This window comes from Manacus vitellinus, unplaced genomic scaffold (assembly GCF_001715985.3).
Source record: "Manacus vitellinus isolate BGI_N305 unplaced genomic scaffold, ASM171598v3 scaffold_104_pilon, whole genome shotgun sequence".
In the NCBI taxonomy this organism is placed as follows: Eukaryota; Metazoa; Chordata; class Aves; order Passeriformes; family Pipridae; genus Manacus; species Manacus vitellinus.
The window spans coordinates 812966-830639 of record NW_021938821.1 but is presented as its reverse complement, the minus strand read 5'-3'; the positions used below and the strand labels follow the sequence as shown (position 1 = coordinate 830639).

General features: G+C 43.6%; 1 protein-coding gene and 1 long non-coding RNA gene across 3 annotated transcripts; one reads left to right on the top strand and one right to left on the bottom strand.

Moving 5' to 3' along the window:
- Nucleotides 1-1623: 1623 nt before the first annotated feature.
- Nucleotides 1624-14124, top strand: CDPF1 (cysteine rich DPF motif domain containing 1). 2 transcript variants are annotated; one of them, XM_008927397.3, is made up of 5 exons: nucleotides 1624-2278; nucleotides 2954-3048; nucleotides 7157-7279; nucleotides 9490-9601; nucleotides 13841-14124. In XM_008927397.3, the coding sequence occupies exons 3-5, from the start codon at nucleotides 7167-7169 to the stop codon at nucleotides 13988-13990; spliced, it is 375 nt and encodes a 124-aa protein (XP_008925645.1). In that variant the 5' UTR covers nucleotides 1624-2278; nucleotides 2954-3048; nucleotides 7157-7166; the 3' UTR covers nucleotides 13991-14124. The 2 variants fall into 2 exon arrangements, with proteins under 2 accessions (XP_008925645.1, XP_029819541.1); XM_029963681.1 differs by lacking the exon at nucleotides 1624-2278 and having other exon boundaries at nucleotides 2286-3048.
- LOC108644265 lies at nucleotides 4493-5989 on the bottom strand. The gene is made up of 3 exons (XR_001923170.2): nucleotides 5895-5989; nucleotides 5313-5364; nucleotides 4493-4714 (listed from the first exon to the last, which is right to left on the bottom strand). It is a non-coding gene; the product is annotated as an uncharacterized LOC108644265 (long non-coding RNA).
- Nucleotides 14125-17674: the final 3550 nt, after the last annotated feature.

Below are 17674 nucleotides of genomic sequence, written 5' to 3'. Positions count from 1 at the left end.
GAAACGGGAACCGGTAAGGGAGCCAGGGAGAAACTGGGAACCGGGAGCCGAGGGGGGAACCGGAGAACGGGAGCTGAGGGGAAAGGAAACTGCGGAGGGAGGGGAGCCAGGGAGGGAACCGGGAACTGGGTGGGGGAATCAGGGGTGAGAAACTGGCGGCTGGAGGGAGAGCCGGGAACCGGGAGGGGGCGAACCACCTGCTGACCAGGGCACTGCTTAACGGGACATACACTCGGGATTCCAGGGCCGGAGGCCAAGCTGGAATATGATTTCTTTTTTTCTTGGTGAGGGGTTTGATATAAAGTATATTGCTTGTTTAATTGGGCGTAGTGGCCACAGAGTGCTTTTTCTGAGGAGCTTTGCAAGTTGAGGTTTGAGCTACAGGATAGAGCCTCAAAGGGGCTGGTGAGAGGATTGCAGAGAAGCTCGGAGCTGTTTGAGGACACAGCTCTTGGAGATCCACAAAGAAGGAGCTTTAAGGAGTCTGGGGAACTTAGAGGAAACCCTTGTTTCCTGCCATATGTGGACAATTCCAGTATGAGGCTGCACTTGAATGAAGTGGTGTAGGGGTCACAGCTTTGGGTTTACAGGACCACAGAGCCATGGAAACAATCTCACTTTGAAAAGTGAGGGGGAGTAGGAAGTTTGCAAGATGTATAAGATATGAGGTACCACCACCTCCCTCTAAATCTGCTCTAAGAACCCAAATAAATACCTCCATATTTCAGTGATGCTAGAAGTGGTCTCTCTGCTTAGAGAGGTTAATCATTTGGCTTCCTTTCACACTTCATCCAGATTTGCTCTCTAAGACACATGGGTTGGTAGGAGTCTCTATAAACACTGCAAAATGCCTTCAGAACAAAGCCAGGTGTGCCTTGGGTGTGATGGACCAAATAATTTCTTAAGCTGTCTTCCAACTCTAGGCACCTATGAGCCAGAGTTGGATCTGTGTACTAGCAGTTACTAAGGATATATAACTATATCCTTGCAATTGAAATGTATGTTTTATATAAACAAAATTTAAGATGCTTCCGGATCCCATGCCAAAAATGTTTCCCTCCTGCCTTAATTTCTCACATAAATGACAGGCAAAGTAGCTGTTATAACGAGAGCATTACGTGATACGTTCTCTTACTTTGTGACTTGCCTGAGTCTGTCATCTCTACAGATATGACAAGGTTACATCAAGAACCTGATGAAGGATCCCCTAAAAGTTTTATTCCACACAGATGTAGCAATCTGGTGTTGTTTAGACCAAAGGTTTTAGTTTGATGATACTTGTATGAAAATACTTGGATTCTGCTGTTAAAATAACTTGGAATGGAGACGTGCTCCACAGGCTTGTTGAGATGCCAAGCTCTCTAGCCTGTGCATTGCCTTTGCAACGGTCTGTTTGCTAAAACTGTTTTTGCTGGCACAAAAATCAATATATATATTAAAAAAAAAAGCTGTAAAGAGCCCCCAAACTCCCAATAGATAAGCACACACCTGAGATTTGGATTAAGAAAGGAATTAGTTACCTTTGTGGTTGCAATGGTTTGGCTTCTTTGTTCTTTGCTCCAGGCTAGGATAAAGCAAGAAAGGATCAGCAGATGTTTCATTATATTCCTTTTCTCAATGCCTGATGAAAGCATTTTCACCAGCATTTTACTGCCTATCTAACACCTGAACCACTGCCTCCTTTAAAATCTCCTTTTCACTGCAGGCCATAGTAACTTTACACTACACCTTCTTCCCCACTGGTCATTTGTTTTGTCATAACTTTCCTAACATTAGTGATGTTGTTACTCACCAACCACACTCCGGGCCACGTGCAGAAAGGCAGCACACACTCAGATCTGTAATAAACAGTATTCTTAAGCCTTACCTAGAGCTGTAGCCTGTAGAGCTGCTTGTCTGTGTTACTCCTCTCTTTCTTCTGGCACACCCTGTTCAGTCATTCCCTACACCTGTTGAAGAAACATGCTCCCTTTCACATCTGCAACCACCTAGAATGTTTGTCCTGCTGCCACAGGGAAGCCACAGAGGCTACTGTTGAACAGCAAGGCTCGGGGCCTGCTCTGTGACCTGTAGCTAGAGGGAAGCCTGCAGGGATCAGCCTGTTCCTTCTGAGCTGAGACAGCACAGCAATACCAGCACAACCCCCCGGCCCAAAGGGAAAAGGTGCTGCAACAAGTCAAGGTTAAATTCGATCTCTGGGAGAGGGAATAAGGATAAAATTCCAAATGGTTACGCTTGGTGCAATTACATTCCTGGGCTAATTTACACTGAAACCAAGGTAAGTCACCTCAAAGGAAAAGCAGGGAGGCAGCCAACAGGTGACCTGAACATGCCTTTGGGGCAGTAGCATGAGGGAACTGGAGGGAGAGAGTTGTTCCCCTGGGGATTAACTGGCAAGTAAGAATGTTCTGCTGTTTCATCTGCTACCTGAGCAATTAGGCAACAGATCGTTTTTCTGAAGAAGGCAAGTGCATTCCTGATGTATTTAAATTTCCATCACACCAAATGCTGGCATGTACCAGGCTATGAACTCAGTGGCTCCTGCCCTTCTGCTAAAGAGCACTCCTTTCTGCAGAAAATCAAGCTGTGATTATTTTAATAGGTTATTGTCATCAACAGTGGATACTGCAGGAAAATCTTGGCAGGTAAAAGAAACAAGGATTTGATTGGAGAGGATTAAAGGTGTGTCAATGTTGGTTTTATCTGGCACCCTCTCAAATTAAAGTCTGGTTCTGTTTACAGGCACTTTGTTTCTTGTGTAGTTTCTCTAGTTTATCAGTGACTCAGAAATACATGAGTCTCCTCCCCCTGAGAGGGGCTTAACCTATGCATTGTAAAGACTTGTGCTGATGAGGTTTGAAGCAAAGAAAATCAGATTACTTATCTGTGCCACTACTTTGCCACTGGCTCTGACAATTTAATGGTGATTTATTATTTCTGGCATGCCTTCCAGGCCTCTTAGCAGAGTGCTCCAAGCAGAACTGCTCTGAAGTCTTCAGGAGTCTCAAGAGAACTGCACTGAGAGCCATTTCCCCACATCCATATCAGGTATCAGTTGCAGACAGCATGGAGAAACAGAGCACTATCTAACCCATGCCTTTCTTTCACTGCAGTCATTTCCTTGCTATGGCACTGAAATCTGTGTGCTTCACCCTTGGCCATGACATGTGGGCCAACTTCACAGGCGTCCTGCAGCATTCTGGGCTTGACTTGGCAGGTTTCTGCGTGCTGGTTCAATGACTGCTCCATAACCCAGCACGTGTGGGTAACTGTGCTCTCCGGAAGAGCTGGGCATGTGCTTAAAGCAAGGATGTGTTCAAGTACCTTGTGGCTTCCAGTCAAAGTGGAAAAAATTGGGCAGAATTCAGTTCTAAACAAGATAATGTAAAAGACCTGTTCAGCACGTGTCAGCCAGTAAGACTTTTGATACATTACTAGGACATGGGGCTGCTTCAGGAATTTCCAAGGAAGAGAGAGGAAGCCAGTGGTGGCACTGGTGATGATTTGGATCACTTGTGGTCACGAATTTGCCTGTCCTTGTTATGAAGGGATTAGTGCCCTAGACTTTCTCCTCAAGAGATCCTTTATCCTGCTCTGGTTTGCTAGAGGGAAACCATTCATGCTTCATGTGCCTGGAGGGGACACAGACCCCTCATGACAGTTGTCACATCAGGCACCTTGCTAAGATGGTGTGTAGGGCCAGACCAAGGAACTGCTGTTGTGATAAGCCAACGCCTGTCTCGACTATGGGTTTATGACATAAAGACACGGTTCTTTAAGATAAAGCAAATGAGCTTTTTGGAAGTGACCCTTTGTGAAAGAGTGCATCTTGGGACTTGTCTGCTGGGTGGGTTAGACTAAAGGGGTGAAGCACATGCAGAAACTGAAAGCTTAATACACTTGCCATTAGATATCTTTCTTCAGAAGAATGGCTTCACTTTGTTGTACATCAAACTTAACTTCTGAGTTAAGTTAACTTCTGAAATCTGTATGCTCATTAACCTCATACCTTTAGTGACCTTAACTTTCCCAAGTGCTCATGTGTAGACAAGCTCTCAGGACAAATGATGTTCCCAGTGAAATAAAACTTGGTACAGCTGATACCAGTGACTTGTAAGCTGGGAACAAACTGGAAAGCATCATAAATTCATCTGTGCCTTGCAGGCAGGATCATATGCTTTTCAACTGGCATAGCCAAAAATCTGTTTGTACATAGATATCATTCCTTCCCAGTGCTAGTCATTGAACAGATTCTGTTCTACATGCCAATGGTCTATAAGAGAGCAGGTGTTTCTATATCTAACGCACTTCAGCTCTGAACCCAGGGCTGTTATTTTGACTTGGGATCAGGACACATTCATTCCGAAGTCTATGATCCTCACTGCCATAAATACTTTTTGGTTGTTGTTGTGGTGGTGGTTCTTAGCATTTTGCATTATTTTAAAGAAAATATCACCATTATATTCTACTCTATTTGATTCAAGTGACTTTCCATACTCTACTTCTGTGGGGTTCATGATTTCCCCTTTTTAAAAAAGACTGATTACAAAAAATTGCATACAAGTGTTGATCTGAATCTAATTCAGATGGGTGGGTGTCTTGGTATTGCTACTGACTGCCTACAGAAAAGGTAGAGTTAGGTATGTCAGGGGGACTTACCTGGTAATCCCAAAATGCAGGCTTCTAAGGTGAGTTTGTATATAGTTTGAAGAATCTAAATTTAATATACAGAGAGAAACAGGTAGCATATGCATGCCTTATAACTAAATGAAAAATCTGCAAGCACTTTAAAAAATTCCCTCATGCATCCCATGAGGTGGGGAAAATACATGATATCCAAGGGTCATATCACTTGTGAAAAAATGTCGTTTCCTAAGGTATTCACAAGGCAGATTTACTTACTAAACCAGTGTCCAGCCCCATTTGTGTTACCTTTGAAGAACTCTCTGCACTACTGAAATGCCAGGAATGGCAGTGGAAAGGCTGGTGGTAAAGGAATGATGGGGCAAGGGAGATGATTTCCAAAATGAAATTTCAGGGTTTAAAAGGCTAGGAATTTCTGAACTGGGTGTCTGTTGTGAAGCCTCTGTCACCTCTGAGGGTCTCCCTGCTCGTCTGGAACATTAGATGACAAGTAGTCACAACTCTGCTTCACCTTGCCCCTAATTCACCTTAGCAGCATATGTCTCCAAGGATTCAGTTTCACCCTGCTGGGTGGGCAGAAATAGCAGCTTACTGTCACTAAAGGGGGGATGTACAGGTCCCTCAGCTGAGCCCTGCCTTTCTGCTGGTGGTGCAATTTTGCCTCTTACCTTGTGCTACTGTTGGCAGCTGTTGGATTCCTCTGCAAGCCAATTTAGTTCCCTAAAGAAAGAGGAGGGAAAAAAAGACATTAAAAGAAGAAAAAAAAAATATTTTTTTATTTGTTACTGTGTTAGTAACTAGTGTGATGTAGTGAGATTGAAACCATGGACCGAGGTGTTGGATGTTGTATACCAGCTGCCCACTCTCTGTGTTTTGGGATGTTTCAGTTTCACCTCTGGTTCCAGTCTGTAGACTGCATGGCCACCAGCTGGGCATTCGGGTTGGTGTGTGTTAGGTGTGCTTCTGGAGCACATCTTTGGTTTTATTTTGTCTGAAACTGTCTGGTTTGTGTGCTCAGCGATGCAAAGCCAGTGTGGTAAGGAGGGACAGTCAGGCAATTTGTTCCTAAAGAAAACCCCTGAGCTGAGCTAAAGCACAGAGACATGGCCTTAGTGGATTGAATCAGCTCTGCAGGGAAGGGGTAGTGGGAATGAGCTGCTGTCCTTTGGCAGGCTGTGTATGTGCTCAGCTGTGAGCACACACGACCTGCCTGCTGAGATACTGCCCAAATCTGAGTTCCTAGTGCTTACCTTCTTCAGCTTGAAGGCAGCTCCACTTCACTTAGAAAAGCTGATGAGTTGGCAGCAGAACACAGTATGCCATGCAAAGTGTGAGGGCTTTTAGCTAAAAGCTGTAGTCTTCTTGATGATGGCAAAGTGAGTGCGTCTGTACAAGAAAGTGGTGCAGGTGAGGGATGATACCTGGTTTGCAAACAAGCAACCACACTTCATTCATGGATTGGTGCAATTTTTGGGCAGGCACATGGTTAGCTGTGCTTGATAGGATTGTGTATACATAGCAAAATCAATCCTAAAAGCCTACTCGTCACACCCCGCTTTTGGAAAAGCTCAGGGTGTGACTCTCAACTGATATTAGTGCTATTTGTGAAGGGTAAGCTCCCAGATGTAAATCAATGGCCACGATTTTAAACAAGTAATTTGTAAGCACCAAAGCTGATGAAGCACGACTTGCTGTGTTTTCTACCTGGGGACTGATCGCCTCTGCAGGGTGGGCCTGCAGTCTGCCAGAAGGAGGGACTATAGCTTTCCTGTGTGCACAATCTCTGCTCTGCAGAAATATAGGGGCATCCTTCATGAGGATAAAGCAGAGTCTTCCCCTTCTGCCTATTTGCATAAAAATTAGAGGACCTAAACCTTTTGAAAAGTACCTGCTCCTCTGTCCTGTGTGGCTTGAGTGGGCCAACACTCTGTCTAGGTGCTTCATTTCCATGGGAAGCCAGACAAGAACAGGGAGCCAGGGGTAAGCTTCCAAAACTCTATTTGAAGGTAAACCAGAAGCAAAGAAAAACACATAGTAAATCATTGCAACTCCCACCTTTCTGGTACCTGCCTCTTGAGCGTGGTTCCAAACCCTTTCATGGTTCCCAGTCTGCAGTTGGAGGGAGGAGACAGGCATTGCAGAGCTGGATTGGGATTCTGCACAGCAGCAGACAGGGAGTCGTGTGCTGAGAAGCACTTAGGGAGTATAGATCTCATTCCAGATCAAAGCCTTGTGCTTTGCCACCTAAATTCTTTCATGGATCAAGTTCCAAGTTAATAGGTGAACCTTATATTTACGCTCCCAGGCTGCAATTTATAGACCTGTCTAGCAAATTTGAAAATTTAACTGGGATGTGGGAAACCAGCTTGATTTGGGAGAAAAGACTTACTAATCGAGGTTTGCAATAATCAGTTTTTAACTGGATTTTAATTTGCATAGCCAGATGTCTCAGGTCATTTTAATCTCCTTACAGGCATGCTGCCAGCTAAAAGATTTTTTGTGTTTGTTGTAGGTAGCTAAAGATGGATGCTCCTAAAGAAGCTCAGCCTACAGGAGAGTTCGAGTGCCAGCTCTGTGGGTTAACAGCTCCCTACACGTACTACGGGCCGAGGCCGCCGAACTCACGCTCTGTCGTGTAAGTGCACTCTGGGGTCACAGACCTCATTGCTGCTGCCAGCATTAGAGTCCTTGTACTGTGCAACAGTGTGCACTGCATGAGCCCAACAACGTGCCATATTGCCCCTGAACATGAGACTTAAAGGGATGATCTTTTTCCAAAGGGAAGGAATGTTAAAAATTGTCAGCGTTAATAGCAAAGGCAAAAATCAGCTTTCCTGTCCTGCTTCAATACCATGCAAAGATTTGTATTTCACCTATTTCCTGGCCCCACTGACCACTCTGCTATCCACCTACACCAGTACTTTCTTGCTATAATACTGTTGACTGCCAGCCTAGTACTTCTGGGAATAGCCCTTTCGTCACAGTAGCCTCCCTCAGCTGGGCAATACATACACACAGCATGAATGAAATATATATGCTAAAAACACTTTTTAAGAGCCATTTGACACAACCTGGAGTTCTAACAGCAGTGCTTTTTTGCATGACTTAGACAATCCCTTGTCATATCGTATGGAATTAAAATGTGTGGATATATAGTACATATTTAAATTTTAAGGGACTGAAGCCTTTTCCACCTCTGCTAAGTAGGGTTAGCTTAACTAGAAACTATGCAGTTATAACTTGGTCTGCAGACATTAAAGTCCCCATAAAATAAAGCACTTTGCTTTAAATGCATGAGTAGCTTGGTGGAGGCCATCTTGGTAAATGAACCTGTCAGGTAAACATGGTCAGGAGCTAACTGGGACTGGAAGTCAGGTGTGTACTCAGCATTTCACCCCAATAAAACCACTCAGTGTATTACAGAATGGAAACAGTTGTTGATGACCTGCTTGGGCTGTTTTCCTTGGGCAGCTGTATTTTTATAATCTCAAATCCCACAGTGCTACTGGTTTTTCCCTCCTCTACTCAGCAGAGCAATGGCTCACCTTTGATCAGGTCCATTCCTAAAGAGTCTGAGTTGAAGCCGAATGTGAATCTTAACTTTAGGTTATCCAAGCTCAGCATTAACATCTCAGCTTTATTTGGGTTGCTCAGATGCCAAAAGCAAAAGAATAATGCTGAAGAATATCACTTCTCTACAGGCTTATAAGAAACAGCTTCACACCCCATCTCTCTTGGCTGGCTTCCTGGCTTACTCACACATCCCAAAAGCAGTGCTGCAGGAAACCTGTGCTGGATGGGAGGGCTTGTGCAGTGGCCAGGGCTCTGCATGATGAGGGCTATGTTAGGGCTGTGAACCTTGCAAGGGGAGCTTTGCACACGTAATCCAGTCTTTGTGTCCCAGGAGACTTGCTGACAAAGTGATCTGCCGTGTTAAGATGCCTGATCTTTCCCAGCAGTGGAAGGCTCTGGCCATACCATTTTTTGTTTGAGTGGGCAGGAAAAGGAGAGAGGAGCACGCTCATGGGCACACACATACCTGTGTGTGTGTGTGCATAGGCAGGAGAAGGTAGTATGAGTTAACAGGATACCTTTTATCCATATCACTACCAGAATCCAAGTTTGACTTAAGCCCAAGAGTAAGCCAGCCTTGCTGGGTGCCCTGTGCAGACAGACACCCAACTGACTTCTGTAATATTTTGCCTGGAGCTCCCAGGAAGAGTAAGGCCATAGTGTTTCCCAAGCAGGTTGCCAAATCATTAATAAATGCACTCCCTTAATACCCTGGAGCAACCAGTACAGTCTGTGACATAAAGTAAGCACACTGCAGGTGATTGCAAGGCTCTCTGGCAGTAGCTCCTGCTTTCAAGAGGTGGGAAACCTTAGCTTTACAGCAGTGCCATACCTCAGAGCAGTAAAACCTTTGTATTTCATACTCACGTGCCTGCAGCTCGGGAAGAGAACCTCTCATTGAAAGCTGTGCAGCTGAAATGGTAACCTGACAAAGTACTGAAGCTGGCCGTGCAGAGGAGTGCCTGCCATAAAAAATGGAAGAGAAACAATTACTTTAAGGTAGAGCATTCAGAAAAACTTAGTAAGGCGACACTGAGAGGCTCACCAATTGCCCTAATTTTGGAAGACAGAAAGTGCAGTACAGGACTGAAGGCAGCTGCAGCATTGAAGAGAAAAGGAGCTGCAGAGCTGCTCCACTGCCTCATGTACAACAGCATGCTGAGCAAATCAAGTACAAAGGGCTGATAACTTTTCAGCCTCCACAATTTCCCCCTCTTAACTGTCCCCTACTGTGAAATCTACCCTCAAAAGCTTGAAATTGTTCTTTTACAGGCTTTTGGAAGAAGCCTATGTCATGAAGGATCCTTTCACCCCTGACAAGGACAAATTCCTCATCCTTGGCTCTCACTGCAGTTTGTGTGGCAGATCAGTGTGTGTCGGTACAGTAAGTAACAAGCAAAACAAGTTGCTTCAATCTTTTCTTTTTGTTTCAGTCCCAGTGACCTGTTAGAGAAAGATCAATCAGCAAAAACCCAAACAGCCTATTTTTAAGGCAAGCCATTCCCCCTTGTCCTACCAGTGCACGTGTGTTAATTGTACATAATTGTATGTTCTTGTGGATTCTGCCCGTGCTGTGCCATGCTCGCTCTCTCAAGAAGAACTGAATTAGAGTAGCAGCTGGTAGGCAACCTTAAAATGTCACGTTTAGCCTTCCTTTTTAACAGCAGAGGCAACACAGACACATTTTGGACAAACCTGAGCACATTTAGCTATTTTCATTCCCAAATGAAGTGTCTTGAATTTATGAAGGATTCAACAGATATTTCCAAGTGTGGCAGTTCAGTCTGTCAGAAATACAGCATTTCAGCCTCTCAGGATCTTTGCACACAGTGTGCTTTTGTGAATGTAGGTGGGTCTTTTTCTTGTCTTGGTTTCAGTTAACCCAGGCCATGGCAATGCATAGAAGACACTTGCAGTGAGCCAAATGGAAGCCTCTTCCAATCTTTTTAACAGTCCTTCTTATTTTGCCTATTGTGGAAATATGTCAATCATTTACTGCTTGTTATCTGAGTTTTCAAGATTCCCTTGATGGTATCACTGCATGTAAAACCTTGATTGTAAATAATTGAGAATAAATTTCTTACCCAACTGGCCAGGCCAGATAGTGAATCACACATATGACTATGGTTTCAAAATGTATTTAGCAATACTGCTTAGGTAACATTGAAAGAGATCTGCAGAAATGATAATTAGTGCTTGAAACACCCACACCACAAAGTAAGTAAACACATTCTATTCCTCTTTCATGTAGGGAAAATTAAAAGTCCAGAGAAGTAAAAACTTATCCAAGCCAATAGAGAGAGACAAAGTTAGGATAATGTCTCTGTGGATTGGTTTTGGTTCCTGCTTATGCTTGACCCAAGTAGATCAACTCAGCCCTGGGCTGAGTGTTTCTACAACGTTACAACATAAGAATTGAAGCTGAAGAAAATCATGCTTTCTTGGACCTCTTTGGCAAAGAAGCTGGACCAGTTGGAAAGGTTTTAGTGACAGGTTGCTTTCAATTTTATGGAAATTCAAAACAGTGCTAGGCTAACATGTGACAAAATTAAGACTTTTCTGACCTTAGATTTGGCAAAGGGATTGGATTCATATTCTAGCTTTTGCACCTAAGGAGGCCTAGATACAGATCAGACTTTAGGCTTTTCATGAGACAGCCCATGCTAGCAGAGGTGTATTTCCTTACAGTTGCTGTGCCAATAAAAGTCACGACTTAGCAACTGTTCTATATAGTGCTCATAAACTCACATCTTCAGATATCCTCTGAAGTTTCACTCAGTTAATTTACTCCAGTCATCTTGCAGCATGTATCACCCTGCTCAACCAACCAGTCTTTTATCACAGTGCATTGGTAAGTGCCATTAGTTCTGGTCCAACTGGGAATAATTCTAATGACTATCTGTAATGTCTTAAACCCCGTCAAAACCCCACAAAAAGGAAGAGAATAAAAAGGCTTCTGAAAGTCCTTGGGCAGGTTGAGTACCCTTCTTCCTATTTCCCTTTCAGAAAAGGGGAGACAAAAATTATATAATCTGACCATGTTAGTAATTTAAAACAGTTATTTCTGTTTTATTGCAATGCTTTCTAAAGGTAGGAAAAGAGGTGGTTTTGAGGGAAGAAAGGAGGAAGGGGAGCAAGTTTCATCCCTTATTGCTCACCTCAGCAGAAGGTGACTAACCACTGACCTTGGTCATGAGTGTAGGTATTAAGTGATAAATGTAATACTACAGCTACTTTCCACTCAGCTTCCAGTCATGCAGGGTCAGTCCTGGGCACGGACAGGCAGAACCATTCCTTTACGTAGTGTGGTAAAGATACCATCCCTGTATACATTACTTTCAGACATGATTCATGTCAAAACAGAAATAAACTCCGGCAGCATGCTCTGGCACCTCAGTTTCGCCTGAATTGGACTATTAAGTTTGAAATTTCCATGTCTCCCTCCTGCCTTGGTCATGGAAAGAGGAAAATATATTAAAGAATCATCCAATTAAACACAGAACTGCACCAGGATAATGGTATAAAAGAAGGGCTTGACTTTACGTAGTAAGTTTAATTTATAGGGCATTAAAAGAAGAGTTAGGACAGAGAGGAGGACTAAGGGTACATGGACCCAGCACTCAGGTGTGCAATGGTTCATAGTCACAATGTGCCTAAGTCCCGTCGGCCAAAATCAGCACCAGCTAGCAATTCATTTCAGCCAAAAGAATGCAAGCTGAGCCCCTGTGTTTCCTGTGAGGAAATCTTAATTTTGGAGATCCCACCTGCAGGATGGGGGAACAGCCTCTCCCCTCTCTGCCATGGCCCAGGGGCCACCACTGGGAGCCTTGAGCTTACCCAGGGGTGGGGGGGCTGCAGCACAGACAACAATAGCAGGACCAACTCAAACCTAATCTCCCTTTTCAACTGGCAGCTTAACGTATTAAGGATACCAAAAGACAAAAACCAATAGGCTCTGGAGGTTGTGCAACTGAAATCCAGTTTCAGGGCTTTTCAGAGACGAAGGCCTCACACTAGTTCCTGCATATGAAGGGGCCTTGCATCAGTGCAGAAAAGGACAACAGATGAAAGAAGTTGTTCCTCAAGCTTCCAAGTCACGTGGAAGCAGGCTGATTGTGATTTTGATATAATTACCAGCTGAATCTGCTGCTAAAGTCCAGATAGTGACATAGGAAACAAAAGCAAGGACAAAAACACAGGAATAGCCAAGCCAAGCTCCCAGAAGAAAGCCAGCTACAAATGACCATGGCAAGGGAAAAACTTTGCTATTTAGGTAAGACCCAGGGAATCCATTTCTCCCCAAAAGATGTCCTGATCTATCTAAAATGATGTCTTTATTCATGCTTAAATCCCCAAGAATAATCCATCAGCAACACCAGCTCCAGCTTACCCATGAAATCCTATTTGGAATTTGGTGATCAGCATGTCAGGAGAACCATGGACGTCAGTCTCGCTGCAGGGCAAAGGAATAATACATTAATAAGCTTCTCTTCTAGTTGTTCAAACTCTATGCTGCACATAGATTAAAATATTCCATAGGTTTTGCTTCTCCCCATTCAGTAACTAACATCTGGTGACAGCTCCTGGGTGAAAAATAAATACTGGGTCTGTAGCACTTGCTGACAACCAAACCAGCTGTGAACAGAGCCTGTCTGGTCGCAGTGTCATTCCAAGGACAGTGAAAATACCTTCTATGGGCACAGCAGCTTTTATACTTTGCCATCAAGAGTTCAGAGAAGAGGTTTTAACCAGTGAGTACATTCACTGAGGGTAAAGGTGGGTAATGGGTGAAATCTCATTTGAATTGTCTCAGCTGAGTGGAATTCATGTAGCTATTCTGGGTATTGGACACCTCTGTGACATTGATATTATAGTGATACTTTGTAGTGTTCTCCTAGGACAGTACAGGTGCACGGATTAATAGAAGGAAGTGTAGTTTTTGGGGAGTTATGGAGAAGTGGCAGCTAAGGTCTGTGAGAGCCCACAGCCCCCTGCATATCTACTTGGTACTTGTGCTGGCCTCCAGGCCATTTTTGTGGAGAGTGGTGAGGAAGAGAGTGTTGAGACTGCAAGTCTCACATACCAGTGCAGGAATTTGGAAGACCCTCCCAGAAGGGAGAAATCTTCATAAGCCAAGATTTAGCTTTAGAGGAAAACTTTGCTGTTTTGGTAAAACCAAAATATAATGGAATCCATTACATCTTTATTCATGCCTAACTCTCCAAGAGTAATCTATCAGCAACAGCAGCACCAGCTTACCCAAGAAATCCTATCTGGAATTCAGTCCTCAGGCCAGGAAACACATGGATGATGCTGGAAGGACAAGGCAGCCGAAGGAGATGTGTTGCTGTTCCCTGCAGCAGGGAGCTGGTAAAGGTCACTTTAATGGGAGCAGTGGGACAGTTGATTTGGTTAGTGCTTATTTCAGACCTAGGTTTTATTTTTTACCCAGTTAGCTCTAACCAGATCTTAGAATTATTAAGAAAAATTGCTGAAATATTCCAGCCTAGAAGAAGAATTAATTTTAGAAGAATTCTAAATATAAATGTAGTTTAACGAGACTAGAACTTAAGCATTTCCATTTTGTGTATCCTGCTAATAATGGTGGGGGTTTTTTTTACAGGAATGTAGTCTGTTCTACTCCAAAAGGTTCTGTCTCCCCTGTGTGAAGGAAAACATAAAGGCCTTTCCTTTGGAAATACAAGAAGACATGGATAAAAGGAAGCCCCAGCAGAAATCCTCCAAAAAAACACATACAAAACATAAATCCTGAAGGACCAAGAGTGACAGTTCTTTGGCTGGGGTTTCTCCTCTCTGTTCAGAGACTATCATATTGCTCCTTTTAAAGAAGTGACCTTCATCAGCTCACTACTACTGAAGAGAGTCCCACATTTCCTTACCCTGGGTCCCGGCGTCACCGCGCAGCAGCCGCGGGCCAGCGGAACGGCTCCCAGGGTGGAGGAGCCAGGAGGGAAGGCAGACGAGCCTGCTGTCACCATGGAAAGTGCTTGGAGTGAAAAACCAAACAGCAGAGGAACCAGGTCCAATTCTACACATTTGCTACTTCGATGCTTTTTGTTGTTCTTGACACTCCTACAGTGTTATGAGAATCTGAGACACATTTAACTGGCTCAATTCAGGATACATCCAAGAAAGTCACTATACACCAGTCGTTATCTGGCAGTGCTGTGCTGGTAAGATTACAGTAGGCAGGGAATTTAGAGCTTTAAGTCTAAAATAAAACTCTTATGAGAAAATGTCACTGATACTCATAGAAATACCTGAATTTTTCAATATGATAATCTCGATACTATCGTAGCATTGAGACTCCTGAAGGTTGTGCTCCTATAATAAAATACCAATAAAAATACTTACAAGTCCTTTGCACTTGCAGTCACTCAACCTTCAGGTCCATGTCAGGACAGCAACTGGGGAGGACCCTGAACACATCAAGTTTATGCTTTACAATAAAGGTGGCTTCCTTTTCACTTTCACATCAGTTAATCTGGACATAGAAGAGTTCCATTAATAAACTCAATTCTTTCTGAACTGGGCAATTAAACTGCACCTAAAATAGGGATGTCAGAAACAGTTTCAGTTAAAAAAAAGAGTAAAAAGATGTTACAGAAACAGCAGTTTCTTTAGCTCAAAAGTTAGCTTCTCAGTTATCTGTTTTGACTGTCTTAAAAGATGATTTAGGTGGCTTTTACGTAAAACCAGTCACACACCCTAAGGATATATTTAGAAAGCTCCCTAATCACAAAATCACCTTTTTTACTCAAGTTTTTGTTGGTCATTGGTTCAGAACCTGTTACTGCATTGGTTAGCATCTCTTTTTTTTTCAACTCATCCATGCATATAATTTGTCATAGGACAACATCTAAACCTGATCATTTTAGTAGAATGAACATGTCTCTGTTAAAAGAAGTCATCATTATTTCAATGTTATTTTTAGTTTTTAGGACATTTGAGTGTCCTTTCTTTTTTGTGGACTTAGTATTTTGGTGTCCTCTGTTAAGGACTGGAATTTCTTGCAGTGACTAGAGGAGCAATAATGGACCTATTTGCTCCATTTAAAAATGGAGCCTTTTTAAGCTCCAAGTGCTTTAAGACATAAAAAATATATATGTCTCTAATTGTGGGAAAAAAAGATCCATGTTAGAAGTCAACATTTCAGATACCTTTCTGCAGTGGGTTCCTTTCCTGGAAATAAAAGATTAGCACAGAACATTAAATTCACTTTTAAAAATACTTTATTTTTCTTACAACCATTAAGGCAAAACCGTATTTCAAATTAAGGTTGTTTACATTCAGTCTGAAAGGATTACTTTTTTTAAAGCACATAGGTTCCTACCAGGCTCTATACAAACACTGTGAATTCAACCTCTTATTTTTAAAGAAGACAAAAAAAATCAGAATGTAAAAAAGAAAAAAAATGTTTAGTTCAAGTTTTTATCCTAGATCAGTAGGCTGGTAAGGTTTGAGAAGTGTCATTGTATTTAGCTAAATGTAACTTTTACATTCACAAGTGCAAGATACATTTTCTTTCCTAAAAATCCCTGTGAGACCAGAGCTTTCATTCGTCCTTGGAAGTGTCATTTGCATTGTTCTGACAGAGAGAAACTTGGGAACTTGGCTTGAATTAGTGGTTTTTGCTGGGAAACAAGCATTCCATGAGAATTAGCTTTGACTACTCCATGCAAGAAATGTCTGCTCTTTCTAAGTTCTGTGTTTACTGCAATTAAATGTATCCAAACCTCTAAAAACAGGTGACTGGAAACAGTGAGCTGGTTGGTGGGTTTTTTTCCTCTTTAATATTGCTATTTTGATTTAATAAAACACTCATTAGCTTAGTGATTAGGGTTTGGCAGCATTACAACACTGTGCTTTTTCTGTGTCATACCAGCTAACAGACCAGTTAAGATGTGCGAGGGGGCCTTAACATCATGACATAATTAAGCTGTGGTGTTGCATTCCTAAAGAAGATTCTGAGCAAGTAGGAAACAGCAGGAGCCACACAGGATGCAGCTCACCCCAGAAGCTCCTAAGCCAGACTTTGTCCAGCTGCAGAGGGGGAGTTCTTGTGCAAACACATCCTGCTGGAACGCTGATTAGATTGGTTATCGCCACAGAGGCAACCGAAGCCACGGATGGTGCTCCTCTCCTGGGGGCCAAGGCACTGTGTCCCGTGGGGACGTGCTGTGTGGGGACAGCACTGTGTGGTGTGTGGGTGAGTCACCCCGGGGTGTGGAGCCCTGCCCAGCTCTGCAGCACATCCCAGGCGGGCTGAGGACACCGCACTCCAGGTGGCACGACAGCAACACAACAGCAACACGACAGCAACACAGCAGCAACACAGCAGCAACACAGCAGCAACACAGCAGCAACACAGCAGCAACACAGCAGCAACACGGCGGCAACACGGCGGCAACACGACAGACAGCAACATGGCAACACGGACAGCACACGACAACATGACAGCAACACGGCGCGCAACACGGCGCAACACGACAGACAGCAACATGACAGGCAACATGACAGCAACACGGCGGCAACACGCTGCTCGTGTGCTGCCAGTATGTCCATGGGTCAGGATTCTCCACCCTGCCAATCCTTTTTCTTTCAAGTGTAAAGAATGCCATGAAACTCCCTGCACTGAGCATAAGGCTGGTGTCCTTACCATGATAGGGATTATGGTACCTGCATATCCAACCTGAGAAATATACCAAAATACTGAAAAACAACTTCAAGTGCCTTTTGCTTGATCTTGCAGTCCTTACTTAAGGTCCAGCCTGTAATCAGAGTAGTCTCTTTCATGCATGCTGCCTATCCCCTGGCAGAGGCAGCTCATCTGGAACTGAGGTCCTTGCAATAGGAATTCTGTATTGAAACACCCTCGCAATGGAATCTGACAAGATTGACTGACACAATTGGTGAAGGAGCTCAAGGAAAAAAAACCACCCCAGTTTCAGAAGCAGAAAATAGATTAAAAAACCTCTGTAAGTGCACTGGAGAAAAGAAAGGAGGAGACACCCTCCTTCAGGTGGGCTGTTACAGCGGGTCTGTGTCCCAGTGTAAAGCAGTGGCTCCATCAGTACCTCTCACACGGTGTTCCTGCTGCCAGCCAGACTGAGGGAGGTGAGCACTGGGAATCCAGTAGAGCTTTGACAGATGTGACACAAATGCCTCAGGAGAAAACACACCTCTATGGTGACACTGATCAGGTGAATATGTCAAGTTGCAGCAATTTGAGGAAATCAAATTTTCTGTTACAAATAAAAGGCAGGAAGTACAAACGATTGCTAGAGCACTTGTAACAGATTGTGCTTGTGGTAACTGCTGTGTTGGGATTACAGCAAGATAAAAGGTAGATACCTTTGAAAGGTACCTTTGTCCCTGTATCTCATTTCCTCAGCAGCATGCTGTAGGCACAGACTAGCACACCTGCATCACAAGA